Raw genomic sequence first — 19147 nt, 5'->3', positions numbered from 1 at the left:
GAATGTCCCTCTATTCCAGTGTCTCAGGAACCAGGTGGGAACTCGGGGAACCATGGATTGCCTTTGGAGGACTTCCATTTTCAGATAAAAGAAAAATATCGAGCTGTGTGGATTGCTGCTTTAACCATTCGAGGGCTGTAGGGGCCACAGCACCAGCGTGCCTCGGCCCCTCCATCGCTCGCGATCCCATGATCTCTCCATCACGGATGATGGAACGGAAGAGGGGTCCTCTTCTGTTTCACTTCCCAATAGATTGCGTTATGCGCTGAAGGCGATCTCCCCTACAAAAACTAGATGATGACGTAGCTACTATGTCATGAGGCCCCTGGAATGCCAGACTCCAGGATGTTGTAGCTATGGCTACAGGGCACATAAAAAGGTGCAGTACTTCACTTACCTGCTCCACTGCACACAGTTTCTCTATTGTTCCCTTAAATCGTTTCATGCAGTCTTCTGCCAGGTTAAGATGTGTGGAATACTGAGAGGGGCAAAAAAAAGAAGGGGGGAGAGGGAGAGAGAGAGGGGAAGAAAGAGAGAGGGGAAGAAAGAGAGAAAGGATGGGGAGAGAGAGAAATGGGGGGGGGGGGGGGGTACGAAGAAAGAAGGTGGGGGAGAGGAAGGAGAGAGGTCACTGCCATGGCACCTTATTTCTTTTCACTGTCCCCTCTACTATTCATAAAAGTACACACACACACACACACATATATATATATATATATATATATATATATATATATATTATATATTATACACACCACACTCAAACACTCTTATTTAAACTTTGAGTGATCATTTCATAGATCAATTTTTTTAATGACACCTCTAGCACGTATGATGTGCTCAGTTTTCTGTGAATTCCTTTTCTCCCAAATGACCTAGGAGAAGCTGCAGTCCTTCAAAAGCGGTCTCCAGTTCTACTACACACTGCTCCTTGGGTCAGACCCGGCTCTTTGTTGTGCTTTAAATTTGCCCCGACCGTTTCCCTGTGACTTATCAACCACAGAAAAGTCCCAATTTCCCCAGGGATTCTTTTCCCTGAAAAGCCTCAGTGCTTCCTGTGCTGTGGCCGACAGTGGGGAACAAAAAAAAGCTGTGTGTGCTGAGCACGCGCATAGTAAGTGAAACTTCTTTGTCTTTTGTCGCAGAAATTGTATTTGTGATGGTGATGTTTTTAATTAAAAATCAAAACACAATTTCAGTTCCAAAAAACACAAAGAAGTTTGACCGCGTGTTTTAGCTATTTGCACGTCTATATTTATAGTAACTGAATTCCTTGGGTGTGTGTGTCAGTCAGTGTGTGTGTGTGTGTGTGTGTGTGTTTCTCTCTGTGTCCTGCCCCCCTCTCTCCTGACTCTCTCCACCCCGGCGGAGCTGCGGACACGGGGGGGGGCTCTGTCTGAAACTCTCCCCCCCGGCAGAGCTGCGGGCTGTGTGTCCTGCGGCAGCCAGCCCCCCTGCGGAGGTAGTGTGTCAGTCAGTGTATATGTGTGTCAGTCAGTGTGTGTGTGTGTGTCAGTGTATGTGTGTGTCAGTGTATGTCAGTCACTGTGTGTGTGTGTGTGACACAGTGTGTGTGTGTATCAGTCAGTGTGTGTATGTGTGTCAGCCAGTGTACGACACACATACCCTCTCTCTCTCCTGACTCCCCCCACCCCCTGGCAGAGCTGCGGACACGGGGGGCTCTGTTTGAGTCTCCTGAGCAGCCCCCCCCCCTAGCAGAGGTACATGCCTGGAGCAGCCCCCACTCTCTTCCCCCTGGCGGAGCGGCTGCAGCCAGCCCCCCGGCAGAGGTACAGGGCCATGGGGGGGGGGGGGGGGGGAGGGGTACTGAAGGGCACTTTAACGCGCGTGGGGCGCTCTGCCCTCTTCCTCCCCCCTCTGTTGGTGCTGCTGGGGACACCGCACGCTCAACCTCCCCCCGTTACTGTACCAGAGCAGGAGGCGACAGGGCATGGTAACGCGCGCGTGTGCGCTCACGCGGCACTCTTCCTTCCGTCCCGACGGTGCTGCGTCATTACTGCGCATGCGCGGTGCGGGCGTGTGGGGGTAACGGCGCCGCTGCCAGCCGCAGGCGTCTTTCCTCTGCGTCCCCATGACTACACCACATGCGCGGCATGGCAGCGGACATGATGGGGGAACGGCGCCGCTGCCAGCCGCTTCTGCGCATGCGCAGAAGTCCGTAGTCGTCGCCATTAGTAATGCGCATGCGCGCCATTGCAGCGGACGTATGGGGAGAATGGCGGCCGTTAGGAGCGGCCGCCGCATATGTGATCGGCCGTGTGGGGGGAGCGGCGCCCGTTAGGAGCAGCGCCGGCGGCGACAGCAGACGTGTGGGGGGAGCGGAGGGGGGGAGCTGTGACGTCACTTCCGTTTCGCATTTCGTCTCCATCTCTCCCGTTTTGCCCCATCAGAATAGGTGCCACTAAAGAAGTTTCACTTCAAAAAACAACTGTGATGGCCTCTCTCAGCATTTCCTTCCTCTGAGGGGTTTCTCCTTCCTGCATTATCCGTGCTGGACTCCGAGTTCTCTCAGCTCTGTGAGACTGCACAGGCTACAGCTGAAGCTCTTCTCTTTGCTCTGACATGTGGTGCTCTCGCTGTGCTTTTCGCTGGCTCCTGTGCATGCTCCTCAGTGTTCGCAGCACACAGGCTGCTCTCTGACAGTGAGGTCTCACTTAATACAGACACACATTCTGTACTTTTAACTTTATGGGCAGGTGTATGTTTGTTTTAGCTGCAGTTCTGTCTCTCGCTGTTCACACTCCATCTCTGATCTGCGAGTCTCAGGGAGCTGTGTTTGGGAGACTCTCCATATGCGGCAGTCGCTGCTCCCTGGCGTGTAATCTCAGACGCTGGACACTGCAGGGGCTCTGTGCTCTGGATTTCTCCCTGTCTAAATCCTCCACGGGCACAGTTCTGGTCTTCTCTCCAAAGAGCTGCTCAGACCTGGGTTTTGTGCACTGGGACTCTCAGGCACCTCGCATGGGGACCTTTGGTTTATGTTTTCATCCAGTGTCACCTGCCCTGCAATCCCCTCTGCTATTCCTGCGCACGCACACGCACACACACACACACACACACACACACACACACACACTACTTACCTTACTTAATTCCTTCTGATATTGGGGCATTTTCTTCAGCATTTGTGACAAATCTTTGATGTTTGCCTTAAAATAAAGATACAATTACTGTTAAACTTCACTCTACAGCAGTGGTTCCCAACCTCAGTCCTCAAAAACCCCCAACAGGTCAGGTTTTAAGGTTAACCCTGCTTCAGCACAGGCTTTTCAGTCAAAATGATTGAGCACCTGATTGAGCCACCTGTGCTGAAGCAGGGATATCCTTAAAACCTGACCTGCTGGGGGTTCTTGAGGACTGAAGTTGGGAACCACTGCTCTACAGGGCAATGTGTCGGTCTTCTGCAGAGGGCGGCAAGCGCGCCCGTGCCATATGCAAGGGCAGCGCGCGTCTGTACTATATGCAGGGCATTGCGCGTCTGCACTATACGCAGGGCAGTGTGTATTTTATGCAGAGCCATGTATGCGTGTGTACTTTACGCAGAGCGCGAGTATGTGTAGCGCGGAGCCGTGTGTATGTGTACTTTGCGCAGAGCAGTGTGAATATATCTGTATATACCTTGTCTGTTGTCATTCTTTTGCTTTCGCAGAAAGATTTCAGGAGCTCTGTTACTTTCCTGTCCAAGAGAAGTGACATAATAAAACAGACAGATAGGACCAATGCCCCGTGGAGTCTGCCCCTCCCCCTGCAGGGTCACACGGACACTGACATTTGTCCCCTTGAAAGGATTCGGGTGACTGTCTCTTTATGGCCGAGGCCCCGGTGTCGACGCTGCACGCGCGCCTGCCAGGCTGGCGGCGCGTGCAGCCGAAATCTCCGGTCTGAGGTGAGCTGCAGGGGGGAAAGACGGGGGGCGTAGCAGGGGTGCGGCTATGACATCACCTGGCAGGTTTGCCCTCATTGGCTGAACCGCTGGGGGGCGTGGCCAGCGCTCAGTCACAAGTTGTGAACAGTTTTCCTGTCTTCAGAGAAATCTGTTCGCACAACGCAGCGGACAAGGTGGGTAGCAGGCCCGGCCTCATTGAGGGGCATCTTTTGTCCCTGCAGCGCACACCATAGCGGGGACCTAGCCTAAGAAACTTTTTCTGTAAAGCTTTTGTTTGGTGTCTGTCTCTGGATAGTACTTGTATTTTTGCACATGGGGCAGTGGTCTTGGGCAGATGTCATTTTTTCTCTCTCCTAAGACAACCCACTATATTAACATACTGTACACATTCTTTACATACAGTACTATTTCAAATTAGGAGATGCCTTTTTTGTATCCTCCAATCAGATACTAGCATGAGTCATAGATGTATGACTCTATGCAATCACAAGTTACTAAATGTATGCCACTCCCATAGATGGGGAGACTAGACTGTTTTTAATTCAATTTGTCGCTTTATGTGAGCATATCCTTTGGTAAGGCTCACACCTTACTAATTAGTCAAAACCAGATGAAGAATGAATCCATTGTTTGTGTTTCAACTTATTCTTTATCACCATCAGAGTGCTGGGGACAGGAATGTTACTTACTTGGACACGTCAGCGATGTGCATGTGACGAAGCTCCACCCACAGATCGTCATCTTCATCCAGAAGGACCTGCTTCTCCCGGGAGTCACTTATTCCAGTGGTTTCATAACTGGAAGGGCGGGAGAGAGATAAGGAGACGGGGATATAGGGAGGAGACGGGGATATCGAGGGAGAGAGAGAGAGAGAAAGACATTTATTGGAAATCTATGATGCATTAAAACGGTAGAAAAGAGTTAAATCTGCAAGTTATTTCTCGACGGTAAATTCCTTGTACAGTATAAATACACACACACACACACACACACACGCATACCACAATGTATTTTCCTTCAATCAATCACAGCAGCACACCAATGGGTTAATAGGCTCCACCTTCTGAGGTAGGACAACATTTTTTTTTGTGTCCGTCCAGAGGTATAAAAGGTGATCCCCCTCCCCTTCCTTAGCAGTGTTATTGACATGAATACCCAGAAGAAGAATTGACGGCTAAATAATGTAAATCATGCCATGATCTTTATTTCCATGCAAAAAAAAACCCCATAAGGGAATGCTATGTGCTGCAGTGATGGACTGAAGGAAAATACATTTTCGGAAAGCCACATTTTCTTCTTCGTCACAGTCCATCAGGAAGCTCGCCAATGGGATTTATTACAGCAATAGAAATGGAGGGAAAACAGCAGGAAAACATAATAACCTTTAACAGCCTGAAGGACCTTCATGCCGAAAGTCGCACCCTGGGACGCCTGGGTGTCGAGCTTGTAATACTTAATTAAAGTGTGAATATCCTTCCATGTGCCTGCTTTACGGACCTGCTCTGCTGAAGCTTGTGCTTTTTCTGCCCAGGAATTTGTGACCGCTCTCATGGAGTTGTGCTTTCGACCCTTTAGAAACTGGTATTTTTAGCTATGGAAATTGTGTGATCCACCTTCCAGTAGATCCCTTTTCCCTGCAAACAGGCTGTCTAATTTTATGAATTCTTGTGTTTGCTTCAAAATACACCTAGGCACCTCAACTTCTAGAAAGTGTAAGTCATTTTCCATATCATTCTTTGGATGTGGACAAGGTGTTGGTAGCACCAGCTCTTGGGTTAGTATGGAAGAATGATGTAACTTTTGAACGGAATTGAGGAATCGTCTTAAGTACCACTCTTCATGGAATACTTAGTCTAGTGGTCTACTTAGATTTTGCAAAGGCTTTGATACGTTTCCACACAAGAGGTTAGTGTACAAAATAAAGCAAATTGGACGTGGTAAAAAATATTTGCACCTGGATTAAAAACTGGTTGAAGGATAGACAACAAAGAGTTGTCATAAATGGAACTTTTTCAGGTTGGTGTAATATCTCAGGGATCGGTACCGGGACCCGTGTTTTTTTAAACTTGTTTATAAATGACCTGGATGTTGGCATCGAGAGCAAAGTCTCCATCTTTGTTGATGACACAAAACTGTGTAAGGTAGTAGGGTCAGAGCAGGATGTAATTTCTCTCCAGAAGGACTTGGATAGACTGGAAACTTAGACAGGTAAATGGCAGATGAGGTTTAATACAGATTAATGTACATTAAGGTTATGCATTTAGGAAACAAGAATAAACAGCCAATTTACAAATTAAATGGGGATAAAATAGGAGAATCCTTGATGGAGAATGATTTAGGAGTGCTTGTAGACAGCAGGCTTGGCAATAGTGCCCCAAATCATGCAGTAGCTGTAAAGGCAAACAAGATCTTATTTTGCATTATACAGGCAATGGATGGAAGGGAAGTAAAGATAAATATGCCCCTTTATAAAGCCCACACCTTGAATATGGAGTACAATTGTGGGCACCACTCCTTAGAAAAGACATTATAGAACTAGAGAAAGTGCAGAGAAGAGCCACCAAATTAATAAAGGGGATTGATAATCTGATTTATGAGGAGAGGCTAACTAAATTGGATTTGTTTACATTAGAAAAGGAGGCATCTAAGACGTGATATGATAACTATATACAAATATATTTGGGGACAATACAAGGAGCTTTCAAAAAGTACTGTTCATCCTAAGGGCAGTACAAATGACATGGGGTTATCCCTTAAGGTTGTAGGAAAGGAAATGTCACCAGCAACGAAGGAAAAGGTTCTTTACAGTAAGGGGAGTTACAATGTGGAATTCATTACCCATGGAGACTGTGATGGCAGATAGATTTGTGAAGAAAAAAAAAAGATAAGAAGGTTGGACATCTTTTTTGAAAGGAAAGGGATACAGGGATATACCAAATAAATAAACATGGGAAGTAGGTTGATCCAGAGAGTAATCTGATTGACAACATTTGAAGTCAGGAAGGAATTTATTTTCCCCCTTCTGAGATAGCATTGGATGATATTTCACTGGGGTTTTTTGTTTGCCTTCCTTTGGCTCAATATACTGTAGGCACAAATATAGGATATAGTATCTGTCTAAATTTAGCATAGGTTGAACTTGATGTACGTATGTCGTTTTTCAACCTCATCTACCATGTAACTATGAATATTAAATAAGGCTCTTTAATAGAGAGAGCCTGTAATTCACTAACACGCATTCTGCTCTCTTGTCCATTGGATCTTTGAAGCTTGAACCATCAGCTAATGGAACAGCCGATTTCCTAGACAATCTTGCATCTGGCAGATCCCACTTTGATGGGTTATCCCAGTTTTTTTTTTAATCTTTTGGGTCGAATGGGTACAACATTGAAGCCTCTGGATAATTATGGCTTTTGATCCGGATGTTGCCACTCCCCCTGAATCACTTTCTTGACTGTGTAATGAACCCGGAAGAGTCTAGATTTTGCTTCCTTAATGCCTCTTTAACAGCCTCAATTTCCATTACGGACTTCCCTGCTTTCACCAGCTTGTCTTTTGCTGCAGAGTTTGTATAGCTCTCCTTCATCCAGGATAAAATCAGGTAATTCTGTCCCCACATAAAAATCCCAATCGGATTCCTGTGAAGACCCTATAAAGCGTTGTTGGTATTCTCTTGGTCCCGTGACAACCGGCTTACTCCGAGGCTCCGCCGTCTGTCCGGGACTGTTAGAACACGGTCTTTTAGGGTAGGTTAAATGATGAGACGTCACGTACTGTTCCTTTAAACAGGCTATGCCTGGTTTATTTAGTCCCAGGCACTGAGACTGCCACAGTGCAAACAGTATAAACAAAGCCAAACAAAAAGCTGCTTATCTGAGCGATAACTTAAACTTAGATATTCCCTGACTCAGGGTTGGAAGTGGCTTGTCCACTTCCACCAACAAAATAAGTATCTTTGCAGTCTTAGATAAATGAACAGAATGATTGAACCTGTTTGGGGAAGAGGCTTCTTCCCCTCTGTACTTCAGCAGCCTTCCAGCCTCCAGGCTCTTGGGGGAGAGGGAAGAGCAAACAGGAAATCAGTCTTACATACCTGATTTCTAATTAGCATGACAGGTGACAGAAATCAGGCAGCAGACAAACTCTGGTCTGGATCTCTCATCCCTCAGTTCCAGCGCTTGCCAAGCTGTGGGATGGAGTGCATGTATTATAAGGCTGCACTCCCAGGCCAAACAGGATCGAAACTGTTCAGTATCCTGGGAGCCCTATATATGGAATTTATTACCATCCCCTGGTTTCTGTCACAGTCCATAAGATAAACCTGAGACTTTGGGCATATGTGTTAACCGACTTGAAATGGCTTAATGTTTGTTGCATCACTGATTGAAACCATCCTAGAAAACTCTGGATTTGAATTCTCTTCCAATGCTCGTTGTTTCATAGCTTGCAAGGTTTCTTCTTTGACTTATCTGGTAAGAGTTGTTCCCAGCTAGAACAAGCCAAATGTTTTGTTTCTGAGGTACATTTTTTCGATCTGTTATCACCAGTATTGGGCTACGGCATATCTGCCCTGCCATTGGCTGCGCGCTGACCACGTCTCTGCACGGGAAGACAAAATTCTTGTCACAGCACTTTGCGTGCCCACACGCACACAGCCACCGGGGCCTGCCCCATAGAGGGCTGTGGTGTGTGACGCGCACATAGTAGTGGCCCGCCGTAACCACCGGGGACTCACACTTGGGCTCCTGCATTCTGAGAAGCAGACATCTGTGGGAATATACAATCAAACAGGTCTGACACGAATCCCTCAAAAATAAACAATATGGCAAAACAGAATGCCTAGAGTACAGCCATAAATGCAGCTTCCAAGTCTATTCCATGCAGTACGCGCCTGACGGGGCCCATGGATGACACCAGACACCACATACGAGGTAACTCCTGGCAGACTGCGTGTTGTGCGTGGCACTCAGCTTCCCCCTTTCTTCCATGGCTACGGAGGACCTCTGGGGAGACTGGGTAAAGATACTGAATCCCCTGCCTACCGGGAAGCAGCATGCTGCCCTTTTTCATAGAAAACCAGCCTCAACACTATGAGATGAAGCCACACATACCCCTGGAAGCCTAGGATAGGGCAGGCCTACAGCCCACTTTCCCCCAGGTAAATCTCTTATCAGTCTCCAACTCAAAATCAAAAAGAGAGAGCCTTTACAAAACAACGGGATGTGGGTACTACAGGGGAAAAAACACGGCTAAGGAAGGGGATCACCGTTATACCTCCAAATGCAAGTTCGTTCCTGTCCTACCTCAGGAGGTGGAGCCCATTAAACCATTGGTGTGCTGCCTGATGGACAGTGAGGAAATATAATGTATTTAAAAAGATATATATTTTAAGGCTTTAAATATATATATATTTTTTTAAATAAATTAAAACACATAGGAGCAGGCTTTGCTTTGTGTATGCGCTATACAAGACATTGAGATAGATATATACATACACAGACAAAATGGGTTTTATAAACTGTAATATATACGGATATGTATATATTTTCTTTTTAAAGGTCTTAAAATGTATGCATATAAATATGATATTTAAAATGCATCTATCTGTATAAAGATGACCGCCCGCTGGAACACATACTTGTATATGTCTTGTTTGATGTCTAGGAGGTCATAAGCCATAGCCTGGAAGGTGAGCTCGTGTAGGAGGGGAGATACGGGGTCATACCCACGATCCACAATTAGGAGCTGGGAGCGGGACTTGTCTGGGCCCTAGAGAGAAAGAGAGAGAGGGGGAGATGGGGAAAGAGAGAGAGAGGGAGGGGAGAGAGAGGGGGGAGGGGGAAAGAGAGGGGAGGGGAGAGAGAGTTGGGAGGGAGAAGGTGGGGGGGGGGGGCGAATTACAGAAAGAGTGAAAGAGAAAAAGGTGAGGGGGGGAAGAGCAGGAGAAAGAGAGAAGGGGTAAAGTAAATCTCTTAAATCTCAAGAGTTGTGTGTCAAAGCTTTTAGAGGGGCCATAAAGTGAAAGACACAGGAATGCACATGCAGTCTGTCCCTCCCCCCACAGGGTGACACACTGACAAAGACAAATGGGACCTATGCCCCACGGGGTCTGTCCCTCCAATGGTAGGGCGACATACTGATACCTCACCTCTCCCATGCTGGGGTTATCAGCTTTGAAGGCGTTGAGACGGTCCAGCACCATGTGAGCTAACGTGGCATTGTCTTCGTAGCCCCTAGGGACAGAAAGTGACAGTAATGTGACAAGCCTAATATCAAACTGCGCTTAGCCCTTCCCAAAGCCCCGGGATCTGGCGAGGGACATAAGGAGATCAGAGATACGCCACGTTGGGTAGATGAGACCACCCTGTCCACAGGTCCGCATCTCGCACTCGATTCTCCTCCTCACTTTTAAAGCTTTACACACTTCTGCCCCGCCTTACATCTCAGCCCTAATTTCTCGCTATGCACCATCCCGATTCTTGCGTTCTTCTCAATGATGTCTTCTTTCTACCCCCTTTGTATCTAAAGCCCTCTCCCGCCTTAAACCTCTCTCACTGACTGCCCCACACCTCTGGAATGCCCTTCCCCTCAATACCCGACTAGCACCCACTCTATCCACCTTAAGACACACTTGCTTAAACAAGCATATGAATAGCACTGTGGATAATTCTGAACACATGATACATAAGCTTGGCCCCCTGCAAACGCACTTACCTGAACTCCCTCCTACTGTCTCTGTACGTTCTCCCTACCTACCAATTAGACTGTAAGCTCCTCGATGCAGGGACTCCTCTTTCTTAATGTTACTTTTATGTCTGAAGCACTTATTCCCATAATCTGTTATTTATATTATCTGTTATTTATTTCACTACCACATGTATTACTGCTGTGAAGCGCTATGTACATTAATGGCGCTATATAAATAAAGACATACAATACAATACACAGGTCATTCCTTTAAAAAGGAAGAGCCGATGAGAAAGATCTAAGGTCATTCACAAGGAGGGTCATTGAGGTCAAAGGTGGATACAGGGAGAAGATTGCAAAACCTTAGCCACAAGTAAAAAGCTACTAAAGAAGAGCCGACTGAGAAAATGCAGACATGGGTATTAAAAGGAGTAGTAGATGGTGACACTTTGACCAAGAGTCAAAAGTCATTAAGGAAGTGCCAATGAGAAGGGTCAGATGTCGATCCCACCAAATCAAAGCTTTGTGTGGGGGTCAAAGGTATGTCTAGGAAGGAAGCAGAGGACTCATTAACCCCAGGTCAAATAACAATCGCAGTCAGCAGGAGCCTAGACGTAGGATAGGGTGAGAGGGAGATCAGGGTAAGGGAAGAAGTTCCTCAAACAGGAAAAGGTCACACTCTCTCTGTACTGGAGTCAATGACCTCTGAAGACTTGTGTAGAGAGGGGGGCGGGGGGGGGGGGGGAGAGAGAGAGAAACTGCTAAGGCCATACATTATGACGCCCAGCAGCCAGGAGGGTCAAAGGACAGGGTAGTGGCAGGGTCACCTGCGGTATCTGACAGCAGGGTACTCTTTCAGGGTCTCGCACAGTGTGGCGATCTGCTCCGCCAACATCTCCAGACGCTTGTTCCGATCTGATGTCCGGTACGGGCTGAACAGTGTGTGGAAAGAGTCCTGTGCATCCTGGCAATAAACCTAGAGGTGGGAAGTGTATGCAACAACAAGATCAGCCCTTTTCTATATCTCCGGTGGGTATGTAAAATCCCGATCAGCCCTCCTTCATAGCAGCATAGTTATAGAACATCCAGGTCAGCCCTTGTCTACAGCGACAGATCAGCCCTTCTTTATGGCTTCAGTGCATATATAACACAGAGGTACATGAATCTCACAGCTACAGTGTGTATATAACTCATCAAGATAGTGATAAATGTGTATCGTGCAGCTGCAGTGTATATATAAACCGTCCCGATGCTGATAAACATGCATCTCACCTGTGACTCGTACGGGAGGAAAGCCAGATTAATTTCCTTTAAGGTTTTAATCATTTTCGGGACTTTGGATTTTCCCAGTTCATTAAACAGCAGCTCAGAGCAGGCTGGGGAGAGAGATGGAGAAGACTTGACACAGAGATGCCGGCCGGGCTCTTTATCTCCCCACCCAGGCAGAGGAGGTGCCATGCTCTGTGTACTCCGGCCAGCTCTAGCGGTGCCGAGCTCTGTATCCCCTATTCAGCCCTAGGGAACCCCCCTCTCCGCGTCCTAGAAGTGCCAGGCCAAGAGATGCCGGGCTCTGTATCCCCTACCCAGCCCTAGAGATCCCCCTTCCTAGAGGTGCCAGGATTTGTATCCCACTCCTATGACGTCCTAGAGGTGCCAACTGTTTATCCCGGTCCAGCCCTAGGAGGTGCCGTTCACTGTATCCTCCCCCCCGTCCAGCCCTAAAGGTGAAAGGCTCTGCCCTCCTCTTCCGAGCTGTATACTCCTAGAGGTTCCCCTTGCACTTACTGTCTGTGAAGAATATATGAGCCGCTTTGTACATGGGGGCTGCCAAGTCCTTGAAGTCCGAAATAAGAGCGCGGAGGGACTGCGGGGGGGGAGTGAGAAGCCCTATTAATATGAAACTATTTGTGCTATTGAAATACTATTAACATCCTATTGAGGCTGCAGACCAAGCAATATCCAACATGTGGGTTTTTTTTGTTTTTTTTAAATAAATCAGTTCTGTACTATGAGAAAATACTTGTAGCATTTAAATTGTTTTTTTTTTTTTAAATAATGTAACAAGCATTTTTGTTTCTATAGCAACCATTTACAAAGTCACATCCCCTTTCCCTTCTGAGACAGGCTCTGGCACGCCCCTTTTTGAGCCCTGCCCTCTCTCTAGCAGTGCACCAATTGTATGTAGTGCCTGCCTGGTCACATGATCTTCCCTACAGCCCTTTGCATTTTGGTCCTCTTCTGCTGCCATGTAATGATTTAGTGAACCCCCCGAGCCAAATCTTTGCCGATCAATTACAGAAGAACGGATCGATCGGCAACTTAGCTAATCGCTTGTCAGTGTGCAGATTGTATTGATGCACATATTGAATGGAAAGAAAATAAATATTTTTTTTAAATGGAAGCTTGAACTGCTGCTTTAAGACACCACAAAGAGCGATCCTTCTCTGTAACTATCTGTCTTATTTACAAGAAATGACTCCCTCTACTAATATATCCTATTACAAAAGAATGACTACCCCATTGATGTCCTATTACCCCACACTAATACAGTATATTCATATTATTACCACTAAAACCTATTAACTTAGTAAAATAAAGTAATTATACATGAATTACCTTCTCGCTGGGGGTGATGAGGTATATAGCCTCCAGGCTGGGGATCGGCTCCCTTCTTTTATTAACATCCTCAACAACTGGGATACAGAAATTAATGACATTAGATGACATTTTTCCCTTTTGTGATGTCATCAACCACGTCTATCTATAGCCCATGTGATCACACATCTGAGGATCACACCCGTAGGATGCCATCAGACACTTCTATACTCAGACAACACTTCCTGTGACGTAATGTCAGACCACCGGAATCCAAAACCAGTAGGTCATCGTTACACCAGTATATCCAGACTCCAGCTGGCGGAAAAGCACCTTGGTCCTACTGACCGCAAGGGAATCCCACCCGGGCTATTGCAAAGAGGTGGCCAAACATGCAAGAAAATAATCCAAGCCTAAAACCTACTACAATGGTGGAGCCATTAACACAGATACACGGTACAGTGTGTGTGTGTATATATATATATATATATATATATATATAAAACAACAAAAGGTATTAACCTGCAACTAACTGAAAAATAACACTGAATTGCTTAAATCAAAAATCTATCATGTAATGCTAACCAAGTAGAGAATAGCAGCTAAATGACGGTGCAGGGGACAATAATAGGAATACTGAAAAAAAGAGAAAGAAAAAAGTGTCGCACTAAAAGCACGCAAGCAAATAATTATATGGAAAAAATGTTTATTCAAGGACATGGACTACACAAAAAAAGATACAAAAAATTAAAACAGTCCCCATTGGATCCCTACAGCTATAGAAAATACACAACATAGAAAGGCAATGCTATACTCCTGGATCTATGTATAATAAGATCAGAGAAATACTACCCAGGAGAAAAAAAAAATGAACTCCTGAAATGTATATAAAGACCGGCTGGTCAAAAAGTGTAAAGCTGTATGTTGTGAACTCTACACTGCAAATAATATTGATTGCCAATACAATACCACCTCGGTCACCAAAACAAGCAAATGAATATGTGAGAAATAACCACTGTGGGAATAGATGAGCACTATATATACTTGCAAATAATCAATGAGGTCTGTCCTATGGTTGCATCCTGAAATGGCATGGATTGCAGAAAATCTCTGGTATAATTGCAGCAAAGTTCACATCAGATAAGGGGGATCGTAGGGGAGTGCACACAAAGACCACCCCAAAGGGGTTCATTTTTTCTCCTGGGTAGTATTACTCTGATCTTATTATACATAGATCCAGGAGTATAGCATTGCCTTTCTATGTTGTGTATTTTCTATAGCTGTAGGGATCCCTAGGGGACTGTTTTACATTTTTGTATCTTTTTTGTGTAGTCCATGTCCTTGAATAAACATTTTGTCCATATAATTATTTGCTTGAGTGCTTTTAGTGGGACACTTTTCTTTTTGATTGTGACAAATGTAATACAGAGTGCTTTTCCTGGTAATGTACAGGTTAATAAAAGCTTCAATCAGACTTAGAACTATGCAACTAATTTTGACAGATTTATTATAAATCATTCTTCCTGGTAATGCACAGGTTATTAAGAATTTATATTAGTGTTAGGACCCTTGAGACGTGGTCTGCCTTGGAGGGGCTCAAGGGCTTACAACACTTCGGCCAAAGAGTTAAACTAAAAGACCATTTTATTCAAAAGATATAATATAATATATACAGTATATATATATATATATACACAGTATATATATATATATATATATATATATATATATATATATATATATATATATATATATATATATATATATATATATATATATATATATATATATATACACATACAGTGTTCGACAAACCTGTACACATATATATACACATTATATATATATATATTATATATATATATATATATACACACACATATACATATACACACACACACACACACACACACACACACACAGTACCGTGTATCTGTGTTAATGGATGTAGCACTAAGCTCTGTCTGTGTTTCATGTTCTGTCTCTGGTTTTAAATATATATTGCCATGCTCAGTAGCACTCCTCTTTGACATGGTGAAAATAAATGTGAACTAGCGCTAAAGTGTAAAACACAGTGTGATATTAAAAAAAAAACTTCTAATAAAGGATGGCTGCCCGGTGATACTGCCAGTACTAACAGAATAACATAAAATAGAGAAAAACCTGGCGCCAAATTGTCAGTGGAATGTCCTGTACTCCTCAAGGGATCCGCACACTTGTTCGACAGACCATGCAAAGAAATAAACACAAACAAACAAAAATCATAGCGCAACACTGTAGGGTGAGCAGTAATGCACTAATATATACAAACAATTAAGAATCCTAGCGACAATTAAAACAACTATTTATTAAAAAGGAAGTACACACACAGTGAGGGGGGGATAAAGTGCACATCTCAGGCACTGAGGGGGGGACAAACTGAGGAATAGGCTCTGAAGCCTCTAAGTCCCTTTTCCTGTGCCCCCCTCACATTGCCCACCCCCTGCTGCACAGAGATCTTCAGCCTGTGTTATTGGCCCCTGAGGAAGTAGAGTGACATCTACGAAACGCGTAGGGCTAGTGGCACAGCCACTGTTTGATTGACTTTGGACGTTTAAGGTCATTTGGCTTTGGAGACCTGCTTTTCATTCTGCCAGCCAGCTGTCCCTTTAAGGCCACGGGTACTATCGCGCGCGGGCGCGCAGAGACTTCCCGTTGCTCCGGAGGAGGAAGTGAGGCGTGTGTCTACACGCGGTGCAGAGCTGTGGACCCCGCACACCAGCCTCCACGGCCGGAGAGGTTCCGGCCACCATCGTAGGGACTGACTGGAGTTTGAGCCGCAGTGGAGCAGAGACATCACCCGGCAGGGAGACCATCTCTATCTAGGACTTGTTCCTACCATGCGAGTTTAAGCCTTGCTGTCTGTAAGTAGGGCTCCAATTTTTGTGTCCCAGATGACCTGCGGTCCTTTGTCTTGGCATAGTTCCTTTTTTTTAATAAATAGTTGTTTTAATTGTCGCTAGGATTCTTAATTGTTTGTATATATTAGTGCATTACTGCTCACCCTACAGTGTTGCGCTATGATTTTTGTTTGTTTGTGTTTATTTCTTTGCATGGTCTGTCGAACAAGTGTGCGGATCCCTTGAGGAGTACAGGACATTCCACTGACAATTTGGCGCCAGGTTTTTCTCTATTTTACTCCTCTTTGACACCTATACATACATACATACATACATACATACAGTGGTTATTTGGGGGGTTCAATATGAGATTATTGGTGTTCTGTATTTTTTACAATGGTAGAGCCAACAACTGGGACCACCCCAGAGCTACACGCTTATATCTGGTGTACCACCTACCCACACCCGGTAACTGCAGGGTATCAGGGGTCGTCACAACCTTGGGGTCTCTAAGGGCAACAGGGTCTCGCTACCCAAGGGAGGTCACAAGCCTCCCAGAGAACACACCACAAAAATCTGATAAGAAGATAAGAATACTATGCACACAAAAACAGTGTCCCCGTCTATACTTCTACCCAGTGGTTTCTGGAGACAATGATACCTCAGGCCAATGCAGAGGTCACAAGGTTCAGCGCGCTGATATTACGTATAAAGCCATCGCTCACATTGTGCCCTTTTGATGCCACAGACCCCCTCTGCATACAACTTCTTTCTATGTCACCATCCCCCATCTATCCTAATGACGTCATCAGAACCCTGTCATCGCAAATCTCCTGTCTACAAGCTCTTGCTCTTGTATTGTATGTCTTTATTTATATAGCGCTAAAAGTGTATCAGCTCTTCACAAAGAATACAGTACAGGGAATTATAATTATACAATAAGTGCAGCAAAATCAGACAATAGGAAAGGAAATCCCTGCCCCGAAGAGCTTACAATCTAAGAGGTTTAATGGGAAACTTACAGAGACAGCAGGTGAGGGAGTAAGTGCTGCAGATGGCAGTGCTTGGTCACAATGGGTGGTAGGAGTGACTGAATGTGGGACAATAGCCATGAGTGCAGGCTATTGGGATGCTTGATTTGTGGGGTAAAATTTAAGGAAGGTCAGTGTTAAATGAAAAGATTAACACCATTTACAGGGGAAGAGGTGGCAGGGAGGCATGAGTGAGATCAGGTGTGTATGTCTGGCTTCAGGCTATGGGGAGATCCCATAGATAGAGGGTGTGAATAGAGGATTTGTGTGGGTGTTGTTTATTGACAGGTAAAGAAGCTGTTGGGAGAGAGGTGTATAAATAATGGTGCAGTGAGGAGCGGGGAAGTTGGAGAGGATGCCAACTTGGTAGGATGCCATCATACTTTCCCTTCTCCAAGTTCCCTGCCCATGATTTCGCACAGTCCTTATGATGTCATCAGCCCCCCCCTTCCCACCACACATTCATTTTCCTTATGATGTCATCAGACCACTGCACACCAACCCAGCTCGTCTATGACATCACACCCTCATGATGTCATTGCCCTGTACACACTTACTTGTGATGCCTTCGTCTAGTATATCTGACATTTTACAGCAGGAGGAGAGTATACGCATACTGGTGTGATCTACAAGCAGGACCTGGGGGGAGGGGGGAGGAGAGAGAGCAGAGATGATAGTGCGGGCAGCGACATACACTGCTACACCTTCCATATACACAAACAGCACACTCAGCGGTAGTGCCAGCCTCCCCCTCACATGCACGGCTACCCTTCTGATATCATAAGGCCGCGTGTCTAGTGACGTCGATGGTGACGTCACCCATTGCCGTCTTCACCGGCAAAAGTTATATTTCGCCGGGCGGCAGCGTCGCGGGTTTCCGGGCATTTGATTGGTTCAAGGGCCGTCACGAGACGACAGCCCTTGAAAAATCAAATTTTGCCGGCTACCAGTTTTCGCGACGGCGACGTCGCTCCGTCGCACTTACTACAGCTCAGCCCCGTTATAGCGCGATCTGCTACAACGCGAATCCGCTTATAACGCGGTCTGAGTGTGGCTTCCGATTTGAAAGCCTCCATTTGGCGCGGTGCGAGAACTTACATCTCTCTTCTCAGCTGTCAGGTCTCTCCTCACTTCATAGTGCTGTGTCCACGTGCATCTAGATCTCTCTCCTCTCTCCCCCGCAGCTCTCGGCTCTACTGCGCTGCGTCTTTTTTTTTTTTTTTTTAAACATTCAATGCTTTATTGACAATGGACAAAACATTTTACACATGCAGGGATCGAACTCAGGACCTTCCATATACTGGTACCAATACATTACCTCTACACCACAGATGACGCCGCGCACAAGAGCCGACAGCTGCGGGGGAGAGAGAGGAGAGCAGAGAGCCCGCAGCGCAGGAGAGAGAGGAGAGCACGTGGTTGAGGAGAGAGAGATCTAGATGCCGGTTAAAGGTGACATTTTAACGGAATCCTGGTTATAACGCGGTCTGATTCTGTGGACCCCAAGGATCGCATTATAACGGGGTTCAGCTGTATAAGTGCACGCGGTGGCGGCGGAAATGCGTTTGTTTTCGGGCGACGTCGCATTGCCGGCACTGTAAGCGCGGCCTACTGCTCTATTCCTTTGATGGTGTCACAATTAACATACATGATGTCATAAGACAACTCTAGCCCTTTCATTAGATCATCAGACACATCTCAAAGTATTATGTCATCAGACCCACCCCTTACCTTCTCTGCTGTATCCCAGGCCCATCTATTACATCAGGCCTTACTGATGATGTCACAGCTGTAAACAACATTAGTCTTCTAGATAGGGAAGCAGACACTGCTGTATACCTGCTCCCCATTGGAGGTGCATCTTTGGGCGTTAAAAGGGAGTTAGAGCACTTCCATTTTTGGGGGGCTCCATAATTGTCTATTTTGCAGTTTTTAAAGGAGAAAAGCGCACGGTGATACTCGGCACAGCACTATACGGCACGTCATACCTTCCACTCCCCGTCCTTCTTCACGCTGGCGATCACGCCGCTCAGGATTTCTGTGGGCAG

At 45.8% G+C, this 19147-nt stretch overlaps 1 protein-coding gene and 1 long non-coding RNA gene across 2 annotated transcripts in view; one reads left to right on the top strand and one right to left on the bottom strand.

The window, feature by feature from the left end:
• The window catches only part of LOC142470667 (uncharacterized), a 30244-nt gene extending 25324 nt beyond the window's left edge, over positions 1–4920 (top strand). Inside the window, exon 4 of the long non-coding RNA XR_012789305.1 lies at positions 4570–4920. This is a non-coding gene — a long non-coding RNA (uncharacterized LOC142470667). The remainder of the gene's footprint in view (positions 1–4569) is intronic.
• The window catches only part of STXBP2 (syntaxin binding protein 2), a 45731-nt gene that overhangs the window by 14760 nt on the left and 11824 nt on the right, over positions 1–19147 (bottom strand). The window contains exons 2-13 of the mRNA XM_075577274.1: positions 19088–19137; positions 17657–17738; positions 13211–13287; positions 12380–12458; positions 11867–11970; positions 11422–11570; positions 10056–10140; positions 9546–9676; positions 4597–4704; positions 3640–3697; positions 3105–3170; positions 398–478 (exon numbers count right to left, since the gene is read on the bottom strand). Coding sequence (XP_075433389.1) covers positions 398–478; positions 3105–3170; positions 3640–3697; positions 4597–4704; positions 9546–9676; positions 10056–10140; positions 11422–11570; positions 11867–11970; positions 12380–12458; positions 13211–13287; positions 17657–17738; positions 19088–19137 — 1070 coding nt within the window. The remainder of the gene's footprint in view (positions 1–397; positions 479–3104; positions 3171–3639; positions 3698–4596; positions 4705–9545; positions 9677–10055; positions 10141–11421; positions 11571–11866; positions 11971–12379; positions 12459–13210; positions 13288–17656; positions 17739–19087; positions 19138–19147) is intronic.

Source organism: Ascaphus truei, chromosome 20, assembly GCF_040206685.1.
Source record: "Ascaphus truei isolate aAscTru1 chromosome 20, aAscTru1.hap1, whole genome shotgun sequence".
Classification (NCBI taxonomy): Eukaryota; Metazoa; Chordata; class Amphibia; order Anura; family Ascaphidae; genus Ascaphus; species Ascaphus truei.
The sequence above is the reverse complement of the archived record's forward strand: the minus strand, read 5'-3'. Positions and strand labels throughout refer to the sequence as shown.